This window comes from Natator depressus, chromosome 11 (assembly GCF_965152275.1).
Source record: "Natator depressus isolate rNatDep1 chromosome 11, rNatDep2.hap1, whole genome shotgun sequence".
Classification (NCBI taxonomy): domain Eukaryota; kingdom Metazoa; phylum Chordata; order Testudines; family Cheloniidae; genus Natator; species Natator depressus.
Window position 1 is genome coordinate 58,575,935 of NC_134244.1, and position 26,172 is coordinate 58,602,106.

Below are 26,172 nucleotides of genomic sequence, written 5' to 3' on the forward strand. Positions count from 1 at the left end.
CTATGCGGGGCAGAGGAAGGGGTCCCCGAGTGCCAGGGGGAGCGGGTCTATGCGGGGGAGAGGAAGGGGTCCCCGGGTGCCAGGGGGAGCGGGTCTATGCGGGAGAGAGGAAGGGGTCCCCGGGTGCCAGGGGGAGCGGGTCTATGCGGGGGAGAGGAAGGGGTCCCCGGGTGCCAGGGGGAGCGGGTCTATGCGGGGGAGAGGAAGGGGTCCCCGGGTGCCAGGGGGAGCGGGTCTATGCGGGGCAGAGGAAGGGCTCCCCGAGTGCCATGGGGAGGGGTCTATGAGAGAGGGAGGCGGGCAGGGGTCCCCGAATGCCAGCAGAAGGGGTCTATGTGGGGCAGGGGTCCCCGAGGAGGGGTCTACGCGGGTGGCGGTCCCGAGTGCCGTGGCAAGTGCCAGCACGGGGGCCCCGCAGCCCGGGGGCCCCGCAGCCCGCGGGGTGCCGGTGTCTCAGCCGCTCTCGCACCTGTGCGGACAACGGGAGCCCGGGCTGTCCCGCGAGCAGAGGGGCCCGCCCGTGCCCAGCACCGCCTACGGGAGGGTCCGGGTCTGACCTTCTGCCGGCCCCGCCCCACGGCTACAGCGAGGAGCGCCGCCGCCCCCTCTCCCTGTCCGCTGCCCCCGGTACCTGCCGCCCCCTCTCCCGTCCCCTTCCTGCCTCCTCTGCGGCCAGCCCTGCAGCGCCGCAACGCACCTGGCCGCTGGGCCGCTCCCTCCCCCCAACAAGCGCCGCGCTCATTGGCTGTTTCCGCCTCTCCCTCCACTCGTGCTCCGGCCCAGGGCCGCGAGACACCGGGGCTGGGAACCCGGGACTCGCCTCCGAGAACGGCGGCTGCAGCTCCGGCGAAACGGGGCGGGGCCTCGGCGCCGGCTCGGAGCGATCGGCAGCGGGGCAGGAAAAGCTCCCGGAACCTACGGGCCCGGTAGCGTTCCCTGTCGGAGCCAGTCCCCGACGGCGACTTCCGCTTCCGGGGCCGGTGCGCCCGGACTGGGCAGGGTGACGGAGCGGCCAGGTAACGGGGAGGGGCGGAGAGGGCCCAAACGCTACGCGGGAGGCAGCGGTGTCGGTTCTCCCCTCCCCCGTCCCTGGGCGAGGGCATCGTGCGTTACCTCACCCGCCCCCACCCGCGGGCGCTGCTGGGGCGTAGCACCGTAGGCCCGGAGACTGGAGAGGTCATCGAGTCCCCTGCGCGCCTGGCGGGGCTAAGTCTGACCGAGCGCATCGCTGGCCGGCGTTTGTCCAACCTGCTCTTAAAAATCCCCACCGCTGGCGATTCCACAGCCTCCCGAGGCAGCGTCTTCCCGCGCTTAACCACCCTGACGGGAAGTTTTTCCTGAAGTCCAACCGAAACCGCCCTTGCTGCCAGTTAAGCCCCTTGCTTCTTGTCCTGCCCTCAGAGGTTAAGAAGAACAATTCTCCTCCCCCTCCTCCTCCTTGTAACAACCTTTCACATACTTGAAAACTGTTATCCTGTCCCCTCTCAGTCTTCTCTTTTCCAAACTGTACAAACCCAATTCTTTCAATGTTCCCTCGTAGGTCATGTTTCCTAGACCTTTAATCATTTTTGTTACTCTTCTCTGGACTTTCTCCAGTTGTCCACATCCTTTCTGAAATGTGGCGCCCAGAATTGGACGCAATACTCCAGTTGAGGCTTAATCAGCACGGAGGAGAGCAGAAGAATTACTTCTCGGGCCTTGCTTACACCACTCCTGCTGATACATCCCAGAATAGTTTTTTTGTTTCTTTGTTTTTGCAACAGCGTTACACTGTTGACTCATGTTTAACTTCTGATTAACTATGACCCCCGGATTCCTTTCTGCAGTACTCCTTAGGCCAGTGGTCTCCAACCTTTTTATGCACAAAATCCCTTTTTTTTAATTTAAGTGCAACCCATGATCTACCCATCCCCTTCCCTGAGGCCCCGCTCTGCTCACTCCATCCCCCTCCCTCTGTCACTCGCTATCCCCCACCCTCACTCACTTTCACTGGGCTGGGGTTGGGGTTCAGGAGGGGGTGTGGGCTCTAGGCTGGGGCTGAGAGGTTTGGAGTGTGGGAGGGGGCTCTGGGCTGAGCCTGGGGCAGAGTGTTGGGATGCAGGAGGGGATGCAGGCTCTAGGAGGGAGTTGGGTGCAGGAGAGGGCTCCAGGCTGGGGTGAGTGTTGAAGAGCAGGAGGGGGTATGGGATGCTGGCTCCAGGAGGGGGCTTAGGGCTAGGGGTTTGGGGTGCAGGCTCCTGCTGGGCAGCACTTATCTCGAGCGGCTCCCAGTTGATGGTGCAGTGGGGCTAAGGCAGGTTCCCTGCCTGCCCCAGCCCCACGCCGTACCCAAAAGTGGCCATTATGCCCCTGTGGCGCCGGGGGTGGGAGGGGGGGCAGCACATGGCTCCACGCGCAGCCCCTCTCTGCAGGCACCACCCCTGCAGTTCCTGTTGGCTGCAGTTCCCCATTCCCGGCCAATGGGAGCTGCAGGGGCAGTGCTTGCAGGCAGGAGCAGCACGCGGAGACCCCTTCCCCCCCGGGGCCTCAGGGGCATGCGGGCTGCTTCCTGGAGCAGTGCAGGACCAGGGAAGGCAGGGAGCCTGCCTTAGCCCTGCTGCACCACCGGACTTTTAGCAGCCAGAGATTGTGATCGACTGGCAAAGGCTCCAGGATCAATCAGTCGATTGCGATCTACTGGCTGGTGACCACTGCCTTAGACAGTCTTTTCTCATTTTGTATGTGTGCAACTGATATTTCCTTCCTAAGTGGAGTACTTTGCATTTGTCCGTATTGAATTTCATCCTATTTACTTCAGACAATTTCTCCAGTTTGTCCAGATCATTTCAATTTTAATCCTATTTTCCTAAGCACTTGCAACCCCTTCCAGCTTGGCATCGTGTGTTACTTAACCCTTTCCAACCCGAGTGCTCTTCCTCTCCTCAGCCCTCCCCCTTCCACCACCCCCACCGCTGTCCCTGGGAATGGGCATCCTGTGTTACCTAACCCTCCCCTACCCCCTTGTGCTCTTCCTTCACCCAGTCCCCCCCTCAGTGTGCCCCTTCCCACTTTGCCACCTTCACCTGATTCTGCCCCCCCCCCCCGCCAACTTTGAATGTTTCTAATTTATTTACATTTCAGTGACTAAGGGATTTTTTAAAAATCACATAGCCTCTTCTGATCTTGATTTTCTGCTAGGGCTATAAACATAAACCACCACAGAAATAAGTCACCTTTGTAGTGGGTGGGAGGCAGTGCAGCCTGGGCAGGGCAAGGATTGGGAGCCAGGAAACCCGGGCTCTGCCACTGAACTGCTGTGTGATGCTGTAAGTGTCTTTGCACTTGGAGATTTAGGTATGAAAAATGTTGTATAAGTATTTAAGCGTTGCTCTTTGGAGGCACTGTTGATTGGCCCCTGGCTTTGTGCCGTCAACCACATGAAAAGTGCACTAATAGCCTAGGTGTGTTTGTCTCAGTGCTCTGTTGCTATTGAAGAATAGCTCACTGGTTTTTAGATGTGATACACTGTATACGTGTTCCAAATATATATATATATATTTTTTTTTAGTATATCTTCCCACGAGGAAAAATGGTTCCTAGTAGAAGGATAACTGGGAAAGGGTTATACAAATCTCTTCCTTACTATTTTGATGGGAAAATATATATAGTTATCTCCATCTTTAATTCTCTCATGCTTTCTTAGTCTTTGGACACCATCTCCCTCTTGTCCCCCAGAAGTCTTGGAGGCCCTTTCAATCACCTCTTTTTAGCACCACTACAGTCAACTAACTTCTGTTTAAAAACTAGGAATACTGAATCATTTTTAACTTACTTTTTCCAACAAAATGTGTTGAAATGTGGAGGTCACAAACCCCTGCTGATAGGACAGCTTAGTGTTTTTTTGAAGAGAGGGCACTTAAAAATTGTCACATTTTCTCCTCCAGCCCTTCCTTCTTTTACTCAATAGGTAACCCTCTTCACCTTCCCCCAAAATTGCCTTCGTTAATCATTAGTTTTTATTTATAAAAGAGCCCATCCAAAGCTCTAGGTACGTGTACAACAATTTAAAACTCAGAACATCAGAATACATTCCCTAGTATCATAAAATAACTATCTTTGTCTCCATCCTCATCAGCTTGTCCTCTGCTTGTTTATGGGCCTTTGCTGTTGCTCCGTTGACTTCAACAGAGCTATGCTGTCTTATATCAGCTAAGGATCTGGCCCTATCTTTTTGTTTTTCAGTGATGAGGAGCCAAATCAGCTCCATTGGGGGTTGGTACACAGCTGTGACACTATCAGTAGTCCAAACAGTTAATTACAATATGAGTTTGGAAAGCCAATGTCCCTAGTTAGATTGACAGAAACACTGTTTTTGTAGGTGTCATGTGATGAGTTGAATAATTTTAAAATGTTGTTAATAAATATTAACATAAGTGATGTTGATTTATCTAACTTGATGATTTCCAAACTGGTCTGCTGTCCACTTGCCAAGAGCCACGAAGAGCAGGCTGGTCATATGGAGGAATTTAGATTAAACAATCAAAGTGGTTTCTTCTAGCCTTAAAAATCTGTGATTTAGGTCAGGGCTGAAACACTTTCATAGTTTGATTACATTGAGTCTGCTTAGTCTGATCAAATTCATTAAGACCAAGATGTCAATTTACTATTCATTTTTGGTTTATAATACATAAAAAAATCTGTCTCATGCTCTGGACATCTTTGATGTTTCTTTAAAACGTGTACAGTAGAGAATAATGCATCTGATTTTCACCATATATTTGAGATAATGGACTAACCCCTTAGTGCAAAAAGATTAAAGTACTCCCCCTCCCCAGATACCAGCTGTCCAACTTCACTTTCCCAAAAGTCTGAGTATAAAAAAACGAAATTTTCAACATACCACAAACGTCAACAAACTTGGGTTATTTCAGCCCAAAGACGGGGAGTGAGAACCAAATATGAAGGGCCCATATATACCTTTGTTGATGGCCATGGTAACAGTATTGCTCAGAGAGAGAGACGATCTTTTAAGAAAGCAGGATACAGGCTGTCCTAACTGGCATACAAATTGCAGTACATACCAATTAAAAAAAAAATAGATTCTTTGACATACTTCTATGGCTGTAGCTGTGTCCAATGAGACATTTGAGAACAGAGTGCAATGTTTCATGCATTCTGATATGTACACCTTGTCCCTCAAATTAAATACCAGTAGTTAAGTTTCAAAATATTCATTGGAGTTGCATGTACTATATAATAAGTAGAGCTGGTTGGGAATTCTTTGACAGAACACTTTTCATTGGAAGATGCTGATTTGTCAAAACCAAAACGTTGCAGAAACATTGGATTTCAATTGAACTTTTGTTGGGACGGTGTCTCAGGTGGAGATGGAATTTCTGGTGAAAATGAGTGGGGGGGCGTGCAAGCATGTATACAAACTCTATTCCCCCTTTCTCCCCCTCTTGGATTCCAAGTATTTTAATGCACAATTTTAAAGGAGTTGTGATTAACCAGGTTTATTAGGGTACAGTTTATGCAGAACTAAGCCATAGTAGCATTAAATTAGAGTATTAAAAGAGTGTCTCCTAAAATGGTAAATTGTGTCTTTCATTATCCAATATGAGATTTTTGAAGCCATAAGACTATTTTAAAATTTAAATTATTCAAATAAGGAGATTTAATGCATCAATGCTCAGAAAAAATGGTAATGTAATTTCCTAAATGGTAAAAAGATTTCCAACATGAAATATTTCAATCAAAAATGTTAGAATGTTTATACTAGACAGTGTTTTTGAAAACACATTAGCATCTGTGAAAGGATCACAATGACATTACAATACCAAATTTGGGTAAACTGTCATCTCTAATGTCCTGCAATGTTTGCTTTTATATATTTCAATCATATGTAAATCCTTCCCATCTCCCTGGGCAACATCTCTAATGTGTTCAGCTTTGTATCTGAAAATCCACATAGTGCTAGTCACTTTGAGTAGAAACTAGTATTGTTCTGTAAAGAAGATAAATGCTAGTGTTAACAAATTCCCTTACAAAGATTATCAGAGAAGGATGTTGCCTTTTGGTACGCTAGCGGTCACTGGAGTTAAGTGAACTGAACAGTTAGAACCCCAGGCAGATTGGTCAAGTGCTGCTAATCAGAAATGATTTACCAAAACTAGTATAGCATACCTAATCATGAAAATTGACTTTTGAAACACAGCGTGAAGGATCTCTACATTATTATTATTATTTATTATTATTAGAACTATTAATAAAACATCTATTTCTATTCTGAGGAGTACTGTTTACAACATTGCTGAAGCTGCCTCGGTACGGTACGGTGGTGTTAGAAATCACTCTCCCTCTCCTCCCCAATTTTCCGAAGGAGAACGTCAGTCTTAGGAAGTCTGTTCAAACAAAAGTAAATTGTGTACCTTGAAAGAGCTGTTGTTTTTTTTTAATTTTTTCCTGCAGACATGGGGCATGGACATGAGCATGGTCATGGGAAAATGGAACTCCCTGACTATAAACAATGGAAGATAGAGGGTACTCCACTACAGGATGTCCAAGAAAAACTGGCTAAGCGGGGTCTCAGAGACCCATGGATTCGGTAAGTGAGAGAATGCATCATTCAGATATGTAGATACACACACACACACACACACACACACACACGTGTGCACACTTCCTGTAACCTTGTGATGTCATTGTGGATGGTTCTTTTCAGCAAAAACACTGGAAAAACACCTAGAGTACATCCGTTAACACACAAAAAATGTAGTTCATTTTTTGTGTAGAGGTTACTTGTATTGCATTACCCTCAGAGCCTCCTCACATTGTAAAGTTCAGCCATACTTTGTGATGTTTTATGATTAAATGAAGACATGTCCTTCCAGATTTTGTTCTGCAGAATGGAGAGGTGAGCACTCTGTTTACATTTAGCCTGACCTATCCCACAAATACGTAAGTTGGGGAGTTCCATGATCTTGGCCTTCGTTGAGCAAGGCATTGAAACAATGCTTGAATTTAAGCGTGTGAGTAATCCTGTCCCTATTCAGCAAAGCACTTAAGCATGGGCTTAAATCTCATTGATTTCAATGGAACTTCAGTACAGTATGTGCTTAAATGCTTTGCTGAATAGGAACAGGATTACTTGTGTGCTTATTAAGTGTTTTGCTGAATTGAGGCCTTTAATTGAAGTTTTGAACTGTAGTAGCAGATGGCTTGGGGTTTCATTCTGCTTTGTTCTATGTTTGCTAAGCAGTTCATGAAAATTATATAGAAAACTGTTAAGGTGAATCAAGTCATGGAAGACCTGATCTTAGTCCCCTGAACTGGGGAGGTATTTTACTCCCTGGAGCTATTATACATTGTTTAGATAGCTGTAGAGATAGGGCTTTGATGGGGAGAAATATATAACATTCTCCTTTACCATTCTTCAGCCTTTGGGAATGAAAAGTGGCATGCCTCATGCTCCATTGTCCCATTCTACAGGAAGACAAAAGCCCTACAATAGCTATTCCATGGTCCTATAGGGAAATCATCGTACCTGCTTCCTCCAATACTGCTATGCAGTTTTTACCATGAGTTTTAAAGCAAGCTGTTGGAGGGATATTGCTGTATCAATTCTTCTTATGACCTATTGGGGGTGGGTTTGGGTGGATTGAGTGATCCTTTATTTGCTTTTATTTGTTCAGAAGATAGTGTAAGAGTATTACATAGTCTCTAACTTTGTCGATGACTATATTTTAATGTTACCAGGAGTTGTTTTACCAGGTATTAACTATCTACGGTTATCAGCTGTCTCTGAACCACACTTTGTAAGCCCCTGACATTCCGTTTTTTATTCTTGCTTCTATTTCTTATGAGTTCAAGCTTATAAAATTCTCTCTAGTTAAATAGTTAATTTTATCTGGAGCACAATAATATTTCTCTTTTCTGCAGGAGTAAAGTTTACTACAACAAGAAAATGGCCATACTCCAACACATTCTTCCAAAATGCAGCATAAATAGCCAGTAAATTAATCCCACACCCTCTCCTGCACATGCTTCCTAAGTATATTGCTCTGAAACTGCTCCAAAATGCTGAATAGGGCTTAGAAAAACTCATACTGTTTATTCCCTTTCCTAGGTGAAAAATTGCTGTGTTTCTCAGAACACGGGTTTATGAGTTGAAAAAAATGAGTTGTTTACTGGATTTGTTGAATATTGACTAAGGGAGAAAGTGCAGAATCTCTTGTAGATTAAAGTATTGGATCTCTCCTGCATATCTTTGCCTACTGCAGAATTATGTATAAAGCAATGCTTAAATCCCACACTGAGACAAGCCTTCAGTACTAGTTTCATAGCAATCTCTTTAGTGAAGACACGATAGAAGTATCAAGATCTGTGTACTACATTTATTAATGTTGTCCTTCTGAAGAATATCTTGTACTAAGAATCCTAAAGTAGCAAAACCTCTCTGGGCTTTTTTCTTTTAGTTGGTATTGGCACCTGTCAAAAGGCTGGGAAATCTAGGACCAGTGTAGCCTAATTTATTTACGTACAACTTCTATGTAGATTTAGCCCTGGTGAACAAATACAGATTTACAGCCCTGAAGACTGAAATTCTTTATCCACTTAGTAGGAACAAAGTACTAGCACCTACAGAACAAGTCTCCCATCCAGTGTGCCTTAACCCTGAGGCAGAGACACTACCTACACAGGACAAAGGATAGATGAGTATCTACAGACCATTCAGTCCTTGACAACTCTGCTGAGACTCTCATCAAAACTATCAGTATCAAATGCAGTGATGGTGATTCTGATTTAGATTCTTATCCTCTGGTAGATTGTTTTTTCCTTAGCTGTGTCTCTGTGTCCTCTGCAAATATGATAGTGGAATTCAGAGCTTTGTTTCTGGAACAGATTATATTATTTGTGATGGACTTAATATTTCATCTGGATCTGATAAGTCTAAGTACTTTATGACTGAAGTGGTAGTAACAGCTGTAGTTCACATACATGCTCAGTGAATTAAAGGCTTGCATAAGACAGATTGTTATGGTCTTTAAGCCAAAAGATAGAAAAAAAGAATTTCTATCTTTTTAAACAGCACAGAAAGGTCTATTCAAACTATGTTGAGAGTAAAAAGAAAAGGAGGACTTGTGGCACCTTAGAGACTAACAAATTTATTTGAGCATAAGCTTTCGTGAGCTACAACTCACTTCATCGGATGCATACAGTGGAAAATACAGTGGGGATGAGTTTTTTCATGAAGTTGATAGATTTCCACTCGATACGGCTAAATTCAGTGCCTTGTATAATGACAGGTTTGAGAGTAGCAGCCCTGTTAGTCTGTATCCGCAAAAAGAAAAGGAGGACTTGTGGCACCTTAGAGACTAACAAATTTATTTGAGCATAAGCTTTCATGAGCTACAGCTCACTTCATCGGATGCATTCAGTGGAAAATACAGTGGGGACAAGTTTTTTCATGCAGTTTGATAGATTTCCGCTCCATAAGGCTAAATTCAGTACCTTGCATGTTAACTTCACCAGTAAGACTCAAGCAAGGAAATATCTAATGCTTTACCATTAGATGGTAAACTCTTTGGGTCAGGGATTGTCTTTTCGTTCTGTGCTTGTACGGTACCTAGCACAATGGGTCCTGGTGTCTGACTAAAACTCCTAGATGTTAAAGTAATACAAATAATGATAAAAAGAAAAGGAGTACTTGTGGCACCTTAGAGACTAACCAATTTATTTGAGCATGAGCTTTCGTGAGCTACAGCTAAATTGGTTAGTCTCTAAGGTGCCACAAGTACTCCTTTTCTTTTTGCGAATACAGACTAACACGGCTGTTACTCTGAAACAAATAATGATATTTACACCTGCCTCATTCAGAAGTGGCACAGGAGCACTTGCTTCATTCACTCCATATCTTGTATATAAACAACTTGCGGGTTCTGTTTTTCCAGCATACAGAAAGTAAGTAGGATACAGAAACAGAAGACACTGCACATGTATAGCTAAAGTTGCAGAAAAAATATATTTTCTTACTGAAGGTGTCTTATATGATCATATAATATGGTAATTAAAGGTTGGCATGACACACATGCATAAGGGGGCATAGTTAACTTCATAGTATTTCCTGACGTTTCCTGAGTGCTTTAACTATGGAAACCTTACATTTTCAGTGCATAGCTTTTTTGAATGTGTTTTTTAACTTTTTGCATATAAATGCATTTGTGTTGTCATATGGAATCTGAGTGGATCTTCTAACTTTGTTCTATCTGTTGGTTTTGGTTTTTCCTAGCAATGAAGCATGGAGATATATGGGTGGCTTTGGAAAACCTGTCACTGTTATGGACGTTCTCACCAAAGGTTTCAAGTGGGGATTCGTAGCCTTTGTGGTAGCTCTTGGGGTTGAGTACACACTGTTCCCTCCGAAGAAAAATGGAGGACATCACTGAAGATGGAGTAGCAGAACTTCTCAAAGTTATTTACACAGTTCTAAATTAAAACGTTATACAATAGCTTACTGCTTTTGTTGCATGTGTAAAGATGCCTATTAAAATTTCTCATTGGCAAGAGCATGTTTCTGTGGCTTTGTCATCTTGTCTTGGAGGGGAAAAAAATAAAAACTTACCAATGATGCTCCCAAATCTAAACCTGACTTGATTCATGGAAAAACAAGATCCATGTGAGATGATATGTATCATCGATTGAACTAGTGAGGAAAATAATATTGATGCTCTGCCAACTTGAAACTCCAAAAGAAGAAGCTGCTTGTACCCTATTGTACAGCTCTTCAAAATACTAACAACCCTCCTTTCTTGCAAGCTTTGATCAGCTGTGAAATAGTGAACAGATCAACAGTTAACTAACACTAGCCTTCGGTCATAACTCCATACAGTGAATTGGAGCTGCCCTCAGAGGTGTTGCTCCAGGCTGTCTGCCAACTCAGGCTGAAATCATGCTTTTAAGGTTATCCATGCAAACAAATGGCTACCTAGTCTTTTTTTTTTAATGCAAACTTAGATTCTGGAGCACATGTAATTTCTAAAAATAGCTTATTAACTGCTGACATAGGGCTTGTCTTCACTTCAGCAGTTAGTTCATTAGTATACTTGAGTTCCTGTCTTTGAGCTAGTCTTGCTCACTGTAAAATGACACTTGATCTACATAGAATAGTTGGCTTAGCAGCTGATAAGTTGTTGTAACTCAGCTGCTGCATTCTCCAGTGTCAGCAGCAGTCTATCTTAACAATCCCACCCTTCCCCCAGACACAATTCAGCTAGCATAAGCTTAAAACACCACAAACTTGAGACAGAGATCTTTGTGTGAATGAGAGCTGGGTTTGGGGCAAAACTCCAAGTTATAGCCCAAGCTAACAATTCAGTGTGAGGTAATGTTAAAGAGGTAATGTTCTCAGTTCAGTATGTATTGAGAGCTGGTATTTTGAATTAAGCCATGTACTGCAGAGAAGATAACTCTATAGAGTAATATTAACTGCAACTGTGGAAACTGATTGAGAAACTATCTTACACAAGTTTCAGAGTGGTAGCCGTGTTGCTGGCACATGATGGCATATATCACATTGGTAGATGTGCAGGTGAATGAGCCCCACGTTTGCTCCAATCAGACAGAGACAAACACTTACAGGATCTCTATCAAGCATTCTTACAATTACAGTACCCACCCAGTGAAGTGAAGAAACAGATTGACAGAGCCAGAAGGATACCCAGAAGTCACCTACTACAGGACAGGCCCAACAAAGAAAGTAACAGATCTCCACTAGCCGTCACCTACAGCCCCCAACTAAAACCTCTCTAGCACATCATCAAGGATCTACAACCTATCCTAAAGGACGATCCCTCACTCTTACAGACCTTGGGAGACAGGCCAGTCCTCGCTTACAGACAGCTCCCCAACCTGAAGCAAATACTCACCAGCAACTACACACCACACAACAAAAACACTAACCCAGGAACCAATCCCGCAACAAACCCCGTAGCCAACTCTGTTCATATATCTATCCAAGGGACACCATCATAGGACCTAACCACATCAGTCACACCATCAGGGGCTTGTTCACCTGCACATACATCTACCAGTATGATATGTGCCAGCAATGCCCCTCTGCCATGTACATTGGCCAAACCAGACAGTCTCTACGCAAAAGAATAAATGGGCACAAATCAGACATCAAGAATTGTAACATTCAAAAACCAGGAGGAGAGCTCTTCAGTCTCCTGGGACATTCAATAACAGACTTTTTCTTCAACAAAAAACTTCAAAAACAGATTTCAATGAGAAACTGCAGAACTGGAATTAATTTGCAAACTGGACACCATCAAATTAGGCCTGAATAAAGACTCGGAGTGGCTGGGTCACTGCAAAAAGTAATTTTCCCTCTGTTGATATTCACCCCTTCTTGTCAACAGTTGAGAATAGGCCATTTCCACCTTGATTGAATTGGCCTCGTTAGCACTGGCCCCCCCACTTGGTAGGGCAACTACCATCTTTTCATGTGCTGTAATATATATACTGCTTACTGTATTTTTTCACTCCATGCTTCTGATGAAGTGGGTTTTAGCCCGCGAAAACTTATGCCCAAATAAATTTGTTAGTCTCTAAGGTGCTACAAGGACTCCTCGTTGTTTTTATCTTACACAAGATAATCTTCTGAGCCAGCTCAAGTGCTGCAATAAGTAAATGAGAATATGAGTGTGAGATATGGGAGAGATTTTTTTACTACCTCAGTTGCACTGGGTGTTACTAAAACATATTTCAAAGACAAATATTTTTTCCACGAGACTTAATTAAAACAGGATAACAAGGATAAAGAATATGTCTCCTCAGAGCTCAGAAAATACATATAACTTCAAATGCCTGGTAAATAGTATATGAAAACCCAAGATGCTCCACACTGCTATTTGGCAAGGTTTCTTTAATGACGCTTGGTCAGAATATCCAGATTTTATACATAAAATAACTCATCTATTCTAACACATCTACAACCCAAAAAACAATTTATCCATAGAGTTGACCGTATGGTAAGGTAGTACGTTCTAATTCGTAGCTCAGAAAGCAGTAATCATATCTTAAACTCAGTTATATAGGAAGGCTAAGTTGTGCTTTTCTTAATGAAAAAACATGAACTTTTTGGGAGATGGAGAGTTTAAGGAAGCTCTTTGTGGGGTGTTGGCAGGGCTGCTATGGGCATGTCAACAACTGGGAGTGGGGAACAGGAATCGATTTCCATTCTCCTTACATTATCTCTGTGGGGAGCCAGGGGCTCCTCTTAGCGTGGGCTCAGGGGAGTTACAAATTTTGCCGACAAATATCTAAATAAATTGTTCCCTTAAAAGCACAGAGGGTTTAAATCTTCCCCAATGTCTTTCAGGAAGAGTGGGACTGGTAGGCTGCTATCAGCACCGCTAGAAAAAGATTGTGATAATTTCCTGTTTACATCAATGACGGTGTAATAATAAAATACAATGGCTTTTATTTTACACAATTTTTGACAATTTTTCGTAAATAAGTGGAAGAACATCAAGATAGAAACAAATACTACATATAACGGCTGTTACAGTGTCACTGAGTAAAAATTACAAAATTTCAGACCTGGATTTATTTTTTAAATTTGATGTTACGAATACATCAGTGGTCGTTAATGCAGCAAATGTCCCAATTTATATATCAACAGAACATTGTCATACATTAAATAATTTAATATTTTCTCCATTTATGCTGTTTTCAACAATAATTAAATTGTTCTGCTGTATGGATTTAGTTTATAGACTATATATATATATATATGTCTTCCAGTTTTTACTCTGTTTTTGAATATGAAGACAAGTTGATTGCTCTTAACTAATCCTTTTTTAAGAGACACACCACATGTTAATATCCCACGTGTGTTGTAATAAGAAAATTTGCTGTGACTTGCTGCCAGATTTAACATTTATATATTTAAACTCAAGGTTTTTACTACAAGGTGTGAAGGATGTTACAGTGGCTGCTTTGGTCCAGATTTTAAACTTACTAAATTATCCATTCTGTGAAATGTCTGCCAATGTGGAAGTTGGAACACTGGACTATAAAACACATACAGCCTCTTCTCTGCAACATAGCATTGTGTAAGGGGTCGATTCTGATCTCAGTTGTGTAGCAGCATGTTGCCTTGTGCCTTGAAAATCCAAAAGCAAGACAAATATAGTAAAAGATTTCAACAAATATTAACTTTGGCGAGAGGTTGAAATAACTGGATTTGTACAGCTTCCACAAAAGATCTTTCCTTGGGAATATAAAAATCATAGCTACCAAAGAAAGGAAGTCAATGGAAATAATTTTCTTTGGTAAACACTGTTGCAAATGATGCCCTAAAACAGAAGAAAAATGTAAACACAATCATGGACCACCTTTTAACAAAAAGAAAAGGAGTACTTGTGGCACCTTAGAGACTTACAAATTTATTTGAGCATAAGCTTTCATGAGCTACAGCTCGCTTCATCGGATGCATTCAGATGAAGTGAGCTGTAGCTCACGAAAGCTTATGCTCAAATAAATTTGTTAGTCTCTAAGGTGCCACAAGTACTCCTTTTCTTTTTGCTAATACAGACTAAGACAGCTGCTACTCTGACACCTTTTAACAGTAAGCTCAGACAACAGAATGATTTGCTAAGGAAAGTTGCTGAATTGTCATTATTAGGATACCACTTGAAATTAACGCTAAAGAGGGAACAAACATGTGTGCTGTAGAAATTTGACCACTGTTCTGCATTGATTCAGTGGAATGGACTGCATGACTTGAGATTCTTTCCAACCCTAATATTTATAATGAACTCTGGTTTTCTGCACTTACACTTGATGCACCCACATGGCTTGTGGCTACTTACATTAATCCTTTTTGGTTAGATCAACAGGCTAATTATTCAAAAGTTTAGACCTTTACACTGAAATGTGCTGACATTTATTTTCCTGAATACCTATAAATAGCACCTTCTTTTTGAGATTTATTTATGTATGCATTTAGAGTTACAGTTTCTCACTGTTATGAATACAATAAATTATTATTTACCCTGTTAGCTATTTTGGTTCTGTAATGCTATAAAGTGAGCTTAATTGTGTTATAGCTCCTGTGTCATCAAAAGAATTGTTGGCTAAAAGTTCCAAATACTAAATATTTACTAGCAGTAATGTTAGCAAGATCCTATTTTGTCATTCGGATCCTAGGCTGAGTTTGCAGAGCTGGGACTGAAAAAGGTGGTAATAGATAAAACTTTTTAAATTGTAAACGGGTCTGAAAACCATTTAATAATAAATCTAAAGCTTTGCAGTGTTATTTGTTACAGAATTTTTTTAATTACTGCACTTCAGGGTTTGGGTACCAAGAAATCATGGGTGTTAAAGTCTAATCAACTTAACACTGCATGTAAAACTCACTCATGGTACTAAATCATTAGCTTGCTTGTATACCAAAATTAAATTCAATAGTGAAGATAGATTCCAAGTTCACAGAGGCTTCTGCCTGCTGCCAGAAGATAGGGAAGTAGTGAAAATCTTAAAAAGGTCCACATGTAGTGGACAGTGTGTAAATACTCTATAGTCAGACAGCACCTTCAGCAAAATGGATACCTACCCCAGAGAATACTGTAGCAAAGGACAGAGACCAAGACACAGGCCATGCATTTGCCCCAGCCCATGGTGATAATAGCCCTCATGCTGGTGTGTGGGGTTTTTGGAATAAAGGAAAGCACAAGCTTTGGAATGTTTTTTCTGCATGAGAAATAGCTCTGATTATATGGATTGTTATGAGTAAATGCAAATATGTTATCTGTATTTTAAACTATAGTCAATGAATAGTGGTAGGTCCATATGTTTATAGCCATTTAATCAACATTCTGAAAATGCATCTTATGAACAGCAGAAAGAAGAAATATTCCAGTTACCCTTTAGCCATAGAGTTTGGCAGTCTCATAGCGCCTCATTCATCCTTGCTGTGGGGTCTGTCAAAGTCAGATTCAGGACTCACATAATTTGTCAGACCACTCTGTTTATTAGCAAAGCACTTTGCCAATGCACCCAGATATATGTGAGCCCCCTGCAAAAGCTCAATCTAACTTATTTATACAAAAAGAAAAGGAGTACTTGTGGCACCTTAGAGACTACCCAATTTATTTGAGCATAAGCTTTCGTGAGCTACAGCTCACTTCATCGGATGCATACTGTGGAAAGTGTAGAAGATCTTTTTATATACACACAAAGCATGAAAAAATACCTCCTCCCACCCCACTCTCCTGCTGGTAATAGCTTATCTAAAGTGATCACTCTCCTTACAATGTGTATGATAATCAAGGTGGGCCATTTCCAGCACAAATTCAGGTTTTCTCACCCCCCCCCCCCACAAACCCACTCTCCTGCTGGTAATAGCTTATCTAAAGTGACCATTCTCCTTACAATGTGTATGATAATCAAGGTGGGCCATTTCCAGCAAAAATCCAGGGTTTAACAAGAAAGTCTGAGGGCGGGGGTAGGAAAAAACAAGGGGATATAGGTTACCTTGCATAATGACTTAGCCACTTCCAGTCTCTATTCAAGCTTAAGTTAATTGTATCCAATTTGCAAATGAATTCCAATTCAACAGTTTCTCGCTGGAGTCTGGATTTGAAGTTTTTTTGTTGTAAGATAGCGACCTTCATGTCTCTGATTGCGTGACCAGAGAGATTGAAGTGTTCTCCGACTGGTTTATGAATGTTATAATTCTTGACATCTGATTTGTGTCCATTTATTCTTTTACGTAGAGACTGTCCAGTTTGACCAATGTACATGGCAGAGGGGCATTGCTGGCACATGATGGCATATATCACATTGGTGGATGTGCAGGTGAACGAGCCTCTGATAGTGTGGCTGATGTTATTAGGCCCTGTGATGGTGTCCCCTGAATAGATATGTGGGCACAGTTGGCAACAGGCTTTGTTGCAAGGATAGGTTCCTGGGTTAGTGGTTCTGTTGTGTGGTATGTGGTTGCTGGTGAGTATTTGCTTCAGGTTGGGAGGCTGTCTGTAGGCAAGGACTGTCCTGTCTCCCAAGATTTCTGAGAGTGTTGAGTCATCCTTCAGGATAGGTTGTAGATCCTTAATAATGCGTTGGAGGGGTTTTAGTTGGGGGCTGAAGGTGACAGCTAGTGGCGTTCTGTTATTTTCTTTGTTAGGCCTGTCCTGTAGTAGAAGCCAAAGCCAATTTAACATAGGAGACAAAAGAAAGCAGAAACTGACAAATATACATACATATCTTATTTGCATACTAACGTTTACCAATCTCCTAGCTCAGTAGGAGCTCTAAGTTAATTAGTTTGAGGACCCATTGTCTCACACTCCTTAATGTTTCTCTTCCTGACAACTATATTTCAACAAACTCTTCAAGCAGCGTTTCTTTAATGAATTACAATTTCAATATAATTCATTCTACTTTCACAGGTCCCACAGCTATAATGTCTTTATGTAGCTTGAACCGATACAAAGTGAAATTGAAATATTTAAATGAAGAATAAAACCAAAATGAAAAAGCAACAACAAAAATATTAAAATAAATCCAGTACAGGTCAATATCATGGTCTGTCCCCAGTTATCCGCCACCTTTACCTACCTCATGCTACCAACAGCACAGTGTGTCAATTATTCAAAGTCAATGGGACTTAAGGTGTGCTTAAATGCTTTCCTGATTCATGGCCTCAGAAATATGAAGGTAAGTGCTGTTATAAAAACCGAGACAGATAGAATAGTGATTTTTTCCTTGCTTATAATGTGCATGGATATAACATCAGACATGGCTATAATGTCAGTGTTATCACTTCCCCTTCTGATTTGCAACCTCAGTTTAGCCTATGATAACAGGGAGTATGCATGTTCACAGCATTACATGAGGAGAGTCACAGTTTTCCTTACCCTGCTTTTCTATGACATTGCTTTAACACCAAATATCATGCAGTGTGCTTTCAGTGTGAGGGTGCCGGCAAGAGAGGGTTTCTTGCAATAATCGTATCATGATACAATACAGGAGTGCAAAAACTCCTGATTCCTATTTCCTGGAGGGAGAGGCTTACATTTGCTAAAATGCCACTTTTCATACAACCTTTCTTATGACAAAGCTTTATTTTCACAGCCCAGTAAACGTCTGTAATCATGGGATTGCAGCTGTACTTTTCAGTGGAGTTTTACACCTCCATATGATATTTTCCCAAGATGATGTTTATACAACAACAGCTTGTTTTACTAAAGCTCATTGTCTTATTTAATCCTCTCTTAAGCATCTCATGCTCTTGTGTCATTCTCTGTAAAGCAAAACAAGACATGCTGTGTAAGGTACAATGTGCAAAATATTTCCACACTGAGCCCCAGGTGCCACTGCCTGGAATACACATGTGGATTGGCTGGTGTGCACTGTTTATTCCAGCTGGGTCCCGTATGAAATTGTGCTTGTGATGTCTTGGTTTTAGATGGAAGCATAGAAAGAAACAAGTATTACTCAGGCTAACACTAGCTACGGTATTTTTTGAAATGCTGATGAGTCTTGTGCATCAGACATGTGTATGCCGCCCACCAAACACGCTCTTTGCAGCACAACACGAATACTGTCTAGCAGTGGTGTGCCCTTTTGATGTGCATACTTTTGATTTTTTTTTTTATGCTATGTTGGCCTTAAGGTACGTCGTGAGCTGCCAGTGGTTTATGTTAGTTCTCTTACAGGCTTCAAAGAACCTTTAAAAACTAATCTGCAGGTGCTATTGTGTTTGGTGTACTGTTGAGATTTTATTTTCTGTATCTCATTGTAATTTTGAATCATTACAGAGCACTCCAAGTGCTTTAGCACGCAGGCGTGTATTTATTTAGAGCCTGATCTTGCTTCCATTGAAATCAGTGGGTATATTTCCTCGACCTCAGGAGTGCAGGATCAGGCCCTTAAATGTCATGGGTCAGATGTAAATGGCATAGCTCCATTAATTTCAACCAGCTGAAGGTCTGGCCATACATTATTAGTATTTTATTTTCAAAGACTCTCGGAGGTACAGATATGGGATTGAACCCAATATCTGTAATCTGTGTATAAAGACTGTAATGTAATTTTAGATCCTTCTGGGTAAGAGGTGCCATGTAAACATTTATATGTTTGCCATACAAACTGCAAGAGGCTAATTAATTAAGATGAGCTATTATCAGCAGGAGAAAAAAACGTTAGTAGTGATAATCAAGATGGCCCATTTAGACAGTTGACAAGAAGGTGTGAGGATACTTAACATGGGGAAATACATTCAATATGTGTAATGACCCAGCCACTCCCAGTCTCTATTCAAACCCAAGTTAATGGTATCTAGTTTGCATATTAATTCAAGCTCAGCAGTTTCTCACTGGAGTCTAAAGAAAAGGAGTACTTGTGGCACCTTAGAGACTAACAAATTTATTTGAGCCTAAGCTTTCGTGAGCTACAGCTCACTTCATCGGATGCATTCAGTTTTTTCCACTGAATGCATCCGATGAAGTGAGCTGTGGCTCACGAAAGCTTAGGCTCAAATAAATTTGTTAGTCTCTAAGGTGCCACAAGTCCTCCTTTTCTTTTTGCGAATACAGACTAACACGGCTGCTACTCTGAAATCTGTCATTGGGGTCTGTTTTTGAAGGTTTTCTGTTGCAAAATTGCCACCCTTACGTCTTTTACTGAGTGGCCAGAGAGGTTGAAGTGTTCTCCTACTGGTTTTTGAATGTTATGATTCCTGATGTCAGATTTGTGTCCATTTATTCTTTTGCATAGAGACTGTCCGGTTTGGCCAATGTTAGCCGCTTACAGTTTGTATGGCAACTTCCACCTTTTCTCTATGTATATATATATCTTCTTACTATATGTTCCATTCTATGCATCCGCTGAAGTGGGCTGTAGCCCATGAAAGCTTATGCTCTAATAAATTTGTTAGTCTCTAAGGTGCCACAAGTACTCCTGTTCTTTTTGCGGATACAGACTAACACGGCTGCTACTCTGAAACCTGTAAACATTTATGTATGTGATATGATTAAGACTGTGAGTTTGTCTTGGAGGTCATGGATTCAATGACTTTCCGGGACCTCTGGGACTTCTGCAGCAGCCGCTGCTGGGCAGTCTCGGGCCATCGCACACCTCTCCCCCAGCAGCAGCAGCAGGAGTTTGGGTGCGTGTGGGAGGGGGCTCAAGGTTGGTGGTTGGGGCGTGGGAGGTGGGTGAGGTCTCTGGGCGACGCTTACCTTGGGTGGCTCCCTGGAAGCAGCAACATGTCCTTCCCTCAGCTCCTAGCTCCACAGGCTGCCTCCACCCGCAGGCACTGCCCCTGCAACTCCCATTGGCCGCGGTTCACTGCCAATGGGAGCTGAAGAACCGGTGGTTGGGGTGGGGGCAACACGCAGAGCTAGGAGCTGAGGGAGGGACATGTCGCCGCTTCCGGGGAGCTGCGAAGAGCTGGGTAGAGAGGCTGCCAGCACTGCCAAACCCCATCCCCCCAGCACCAGCAGGAGTCCCTAGCCACCTCCCCTGAGCACCCGTGGCACCCCCGGGCCACCTCCTCTCCCCGAGCACCTGTGGTGGCCCCTGGGCCGGCCCCCCACAAGATTTAGTTAGGGGTATATAGTACAGGTCATGGACAGATCACAGGCCATGAATTTTTGTTTACTGCCTGTCACCTGTCCAGGACTTTTACTAAAAATACCTGTGACTAAAACGTAGCCTTAGATACGATACATTTAATAACCTGTTACATTACTTGATAGATATTGCTTACAAGTTGTATTTTATAAAGAGCAGATCATTCTGTTTAAAGATAGTTAACAAATAGAATAAAACTGTTCTGACGATTTCAGAGGTTCTTCATTTTCTGGAAAAGAACTGTAACAGGAGGACTATATTATAATGAGTTTATAGAGGAACAAAGAACAATATGCCCAGTTCTGAATTACCTAGTCCTGTGTCTTCAGATTTTCAGATAAAGAATAACAATTGAATTGACAGCTCCCTGCCTTCTTACTGATTTCAGTCTCAACTCAGTACAGCATGAAAGCAAGTGTTTAACTCCATTCCTATTCAAGACCGCTCTTAAGTGCATACTTAATTTGAACTTTAAGCACTTAAAATTAAGCACATGCTTAAGTGCTGTCTTGACTAGGGCTACTCTTATGAATCTGGGTCCATGACTATTTGTAGGATGAAGAAATGAAGTCATTTCATAGCCTCACAGACTTTACATGCAAACAGCTATATTTCCCAGATTTAGTTAAGCAGGCCTGACTCCCGTGACCCAAATTTACTGCTTAGCTAAGTGGGTGCAATTAAATGGTTTCATAAGTTATACCAGTGATGAATGTAGCTCATCAACGTATCCTAGGTTTATGATAATTAATTTTGGTGTTTTGTGGAATGTAAAAATGTTGTTTAATTTTAAATAAAATGCTTATTCATGTTCTAAAACTATTGTGGTATATAATTTTTCCTCCCTACATGCACATAATACACTGATTAGAGATAATTTCACAATTATTTTATTGTTACTAATAATTACATAGCAAATGCTCCACAATTAGGGATACTAAGAACCAAGTCTGCCTTCACTGTAACCATAGCAATGACTGTCCTAAAAATAAAACGGCTCTCTGCCAGATCAGATGAGATCACTTTACAGATCAAGAATCAGGTTCACAAACCGCAACAGCCACCTGGACCTGAGGATCTCACGTGATTGTAAAATAATACAATAACATGAGAGCTTGTCTCAGTCATACACGCTTAAAAATAGAATTGACAATGGTCAAAGCTGGATTCTTTGTGAAATACAAGCAGAAATCCTATCTGTGTCTATAGACAGAGAACTATTTCTGCTAATTCAGAAAGGCATTAATGATTCATTTATTGCTTTGCCAACATTGATTTTACAACTTTTTCTTCACTCAGTACTTGGGCTATCAAGCGATTAAAAAATTAATCGTGATTAGTCGCATGATTAAAAAAAATAATCGCGATTAATCACGCTGTTAAACAACAATATAATACCATTTATGTTAAATATTTTTGGATGTTTACTACATTTTCAAATATATTAATTTCAATTACAACACAGAATTCAAAGTGTACAGTGCTCACTTTATATTTATTACTAATATTTGCACTGTAAAAAACAAAATAACTGTATTTTTCAATTCACTTCATACAGGTATTGTAGTGCACTCTCTTTATCATGAAAGTTGAACTTACAAATGTCCAATTATGTACAAAAAAACTGCATTCAACAATAAAACGATGTAAAACTTCAGAGCCTACCAAGTCCACTCAGTCCTACTTCTTGGTCAGACAATCACTCAGACAAACAAGGTTGGTTACAATTTGCAGGAGATACTGGTGCATTATACATTTTGCCTTATATACACGTGTTATTCCAGGAGAAGGAGGACAGAGTGGAAGAGATAGGATAGTGTTTAGTTTTAGAAACTGCAAAGGAAAAATACATTAGCTCATATAATCTACAAAAATACGCGAACTGCTCAGCAATCATATAAAACAATTAAGAAAGATTCAAAAGAAAACTGAGGGCATGAATAAATAATACAGTATGTCAGTCCCTTATGTGTAGATGGTCTTGTACTAGCCAAATAGATGATTTGCCAATTTAACATAGATTTTTGCAGAAAGCAATTCTCTGCACTATCCATTCATATCTGTTAGCCTGCAGCCACATCACCTCAGGGTCTGACCTTAAAAGTCCTCTCCTAATAACCCAGGTTAGGTCTCCATGCACTTGGATAGAATATATCCAAGGAAGAAAAGTGGATATTGATTCAGTGAATGGCATATTTCCTTTTGATCCCGTGCCGTGGCATGATGCCATAAGCACTACTGGACTATTGGTGCTGTCTTTTAGATATTAAACTGAGATCCTAACCACTTCTGGTTAATACATATCTCATAGCATGTTTATGCAAGATAGCATATTAGCTTGGTGTCTGGCCACATTCCAGTTTGAATTACATTTTGCCTATTTAATTTCTCCCTGCAGTTTCAATAACATATTGTTCTCAACTATATATAGTGTTCCTGTGTATTCAGCTGCTGCATTTCAGTGAGGATGAAATGATTCACACTTACAGTGTTTTGTAAAATGCTTCCTGATCCCTCAGGGTGGAAGGTGTATTGTAAAAGTAAAATGTTATCAATAGTCTATCATTCTAAACCCAGAGTTTTGAGACAATAACTCTGAGTTCTACTCCTGGCTTTGCCACTGACTTGCTGTGTGCAAGTAAAGTCATTTGATATAACTTTTCTGTGTCTTTGTTTCCCCATCTATAAAACAGGAGCAATACCTACTTTACAGGAGTGTTTGAGGATTAATTACTGTTTGTACAACACTCTGAAGCCGTGAATTGCTAAATAACTGTCCAGTATTATTAATTATTGTAAGTGCATTCATAATAAGCCAACACCATCCACAGATCTGGAAGACTTTCACATCTTAGCTCTACGCCCCAAAAGAGGTTCCTTAGCCAGCACCCCAGAATATTTAATATATATTGATAAAGGTAACAAACTTTTCCAAGCTCCTCCCTCATTTGTGCTCATTATTCCATTGGAAACCAGCTGACTGAGCCCTGGACAATATGCTAGGTGAGATACTGAATGGCTGCTGGACCTCTTCTCCTGCCAGTGGTTCAAGCACACAGAAAAGTATTTGGGTTATTTGTAGTAAGAGCAATTGTAGAAATGTGTGTGGATTGCACTCTTAGCAAATTTGCGGATGATACTAAACTGGGAGGAGTGGTAGATACGTTGGAGGGCAGAGATAGGATACAGAAGGACCTAGACAAATTGGAGGATTGGGCCAAAAGAAATCTGATGAGGTTCAATAAGGATAAGTGCAGGGTCCTGCACTTAGGATGGAAGAATCCAATGCACCGCTACAGACTAGGGACCAAATGGCTAGGCAGCAGTTCTGCGGAAAAGGACCTAGGGGTGACAGTGGACGAGAAGCTGGATATGAGTCAACAGTGTGCCCTTGTTGCCAAGAAGGCCAATGGCATTTTGGGATGTATAAGTAGGGGCATAGCGAGCAGATCGAGGGACGTGATCGTTCCCCTCTATTCGACACTGGTGAGGCCTCATCTGGAGTACTGTGTCCAGTTTTGGGCCCCACACTACAAGAAGGATGTGGATAAATTGGAGAGAGTCCAGCGAAGGGCAACAAAAATGATTAGGGGTCTAGAGCACATGACTTATGAGGAGAGGCTGAGGGAGCTGGGATTGTTTAGTCTGCAGAAGAGAAGAATGAGGGGGGATTTGATAGCTGCTTTCAACTACCTGAAAGGGGGTTCCAAAGAGGATGGCTCTAGACTGTTCTCAATGGTAGCAGATGACAGAACGAGGAGTAATGGTCTCAAGTTGCAATGGGGGAGGTTTAGATTGGATATTAGGAAAAACTTTTTCACTAAGAGGGTGGTGAAACACTGGAATGCGTTACCTAGGGAGGTGGTAGAATCTCCTTCCTTAGAGGTTTTTAAGGTCAGGCTTGACAAAGCCCTGGCTGGGATGATTTAACTGGGAATTGGTCCTGCTTCGAGCAGGGGGTTGGACTAGATGACCTTCTGGGGTCCCTTCCAACCCTGATATTCTATGATTCTATGAATGTCTATGTCTCTCATAGCACTACTGCACCTCTGTAAACTTATATTACATTTTTATGCATTGTCCTTTAAATATAACATTTGGGAAGTTTTAGGGCTACATTTTCCCCAGAAGTGGGCTTACTTCGTGCCTCTGCCAGCACAATATGGACCTGAATCCTCCAGTGCAGAGGGACTCCGTGGTGGCATACAGACTTCTCTGCGGCTCCCCTTCCCTGCAACTGGAGCGGGGCATCGCCAGGATTTCCTTGCATCCCAGTTGCTGCGTAACAGCCTCTTGGAGCCCGCATAATGTGGAGCAGCCTTCACACTGTTTTAAATTACGCAGGGGGGACTGGATTCAGGCACAACCAGCGACGATGGGGAGCACAAATTTGGCTTTAAAGTTACATGAACATTTGCAGGATTAATGGTGCTTAAGCCACTTTCCAGTGTTTGACGCATGAGGCACTTCCGTCCTACAGGACGCTGCCCGATTTCCAAGCTGTAAAATGTGGGGAGAGTTATAAATTACTATCCCCCATCACCTGCCCTAAAGGGGGAGACTAAGATTTATAGCTCTCCCCACACTGTAAAAACAGCCGGTAAGAAGCGCTGTGTACGTTACTGCATAAGCCTGAGTATACGAAACAAAACAGCTAGTTTGCGCCGGACAATTACCAGAGGTAGGAAAATCCTGGACGTGCCTGACTCTCTCCCAAGTCCCCACCCCGCAGCGACGGAACAAAGGCAGGGCGGCACCCCGGGGTGACACGACAATTGTTTCTCCAGGGCCGGGGACGGGGGCTGGCGCTTCACAGCGAGGCCTGGAGACGAGCCGGAGGGACACCGACAGTCGGCTCTCGGCTGTGGGCTGGGCACCGTCCCGGCAGACTCGCCCCGCTCGGGCGGCGAACGCAGCCGCGCTTCCTCCCTGGGCCCGGCCGGGCTCCGCCACCAGGCTGCACAGGAAGCTGCTGCTGCTGCCCGCCCCTGGCCCCGCCGCCGGGGCCGCGGACCAGCCAGTTTCGCTTTCGCCTTCCGGTCGTCTCCGCTGCTGGAGCCCCGGGATCACCCGGTGTGCGTTCAGGTGCGTGGCCTCCAGCCTACCCCGCGCCCCGCCTCTCCGGGGCCCCCGCCGGCCGCCCGCCCGCGGGATCCGCGCCCGGACCTGGCCGGGGCGGGGGCAGCTCCCGGCTCTCTCTGTCCGGGCCCTGCGCGGTGGGTGGCCGGGCTGGGCTCGGTCGCTGCCTGCCCGAGAGCGGAACAAAGGGCTGGGGAGGTTTCGGACTTCGGCACTCCGGCTGCCACCGCCAGTCCCGCTGGCTGAGGAGGCCCGTGGTGGTGGTTTGGGGCAGGGGGGATTCACAAGGCGCTGTGAATAAGATCCAGGGCATTTGGATGCGAGTAACTGACGTTAATGCCCTGGTTTGATGTCAGCGGTCATTTAAAAACCCATTTAAAACTGGTGCACGAGGCTGGGTGAAGTCTCTTAAACTTTAAAAGCAGCTTATTTCAGTTTAGTTTAAAATTGATTAGGAGCAATTGAAAC

At 42.9% G+C, this 26,172-nt stretch overlaps 2 protein-coding genes across 5 annotated transcripts in view; one reads left to right on the forward strand and one right to left on the reverse strand.

The window, feature by feature from the left end:
- The window catches only part of HYCC2 (hyccin PI4KA lipid kinase complex subunit 2), a 96,361-nt gene extending 95,424 nt beyond the window's left edge, over positions 1 to 937 (reverse strand). The window contains exon 1 of one of the 3 annotated variants that reach the window (XM_074967898.1): positions 698 to 937. The gene's annotated coding sequence lies outside the window, so the exon portion shown is untranslated. Of the gene's footprint in view, positions 1 to 469; positions 562 to 631; positions 657 to 697 lie in introns of those variants that run through there. The other 2 variants (XM_074967901.1, XM_074967899.1) reach the window with 2 other exon arrangements.
- On the forward strand, positions 668 to 10,575 carry NDUFB3 (NADH:ubiquinone oxidoreductase subunit B3). 2 transcript variants are annotated; one of them, XM_074967907.1, is made up of 3 exons: positions 668 to 1,016; positions 6,451 to 6,586; positions 10,271 to 10,574. In XM_074967907.1, exons 2-3 carry the CDS (start codon positions 6,453 to 6,455, stop codon positions 10,425 to 10,427), a joined length of 291 nt encoding a protein of 96 aa, XP_074824008.1. In that variant the 5' UTR covers positions 668 to 1,016; positions 6,451 to 6,452; the 3' UTR covers positions 10,428 to 10,574. The 2 variants fall into 2 exon arrangements, with proteins under 2 accessions (XP_074824008.1, XP_074824007.1); XM_074967906.1 differs by lacking the exon at positions 668 to 1,016 and adding an exon at positions 1,154 to 1,403 and having other exon boundaries at positions 10,271 to 10,575.
- Positions 10,576 to 26,172: the final 15,597 nt, after the last annotated feature.

Excerpts from the sequence above, each read along its gene's own strand:
- NDUFB3 (XM_074967907.1), top strand. The coding sequence starts at position 6,453 with ATGGGGCATGGACATGAGCATGGTCATGGGAAAATGGAACTCCCTGAC. Across the intron at positions 6,587-10,270 it reads CTCAGAGACCCATGGATTCG|CAATGAAGCATGGAGATATA; the intron begins GTAAGTGAGAGA and ends GGTTTTTCCTAG.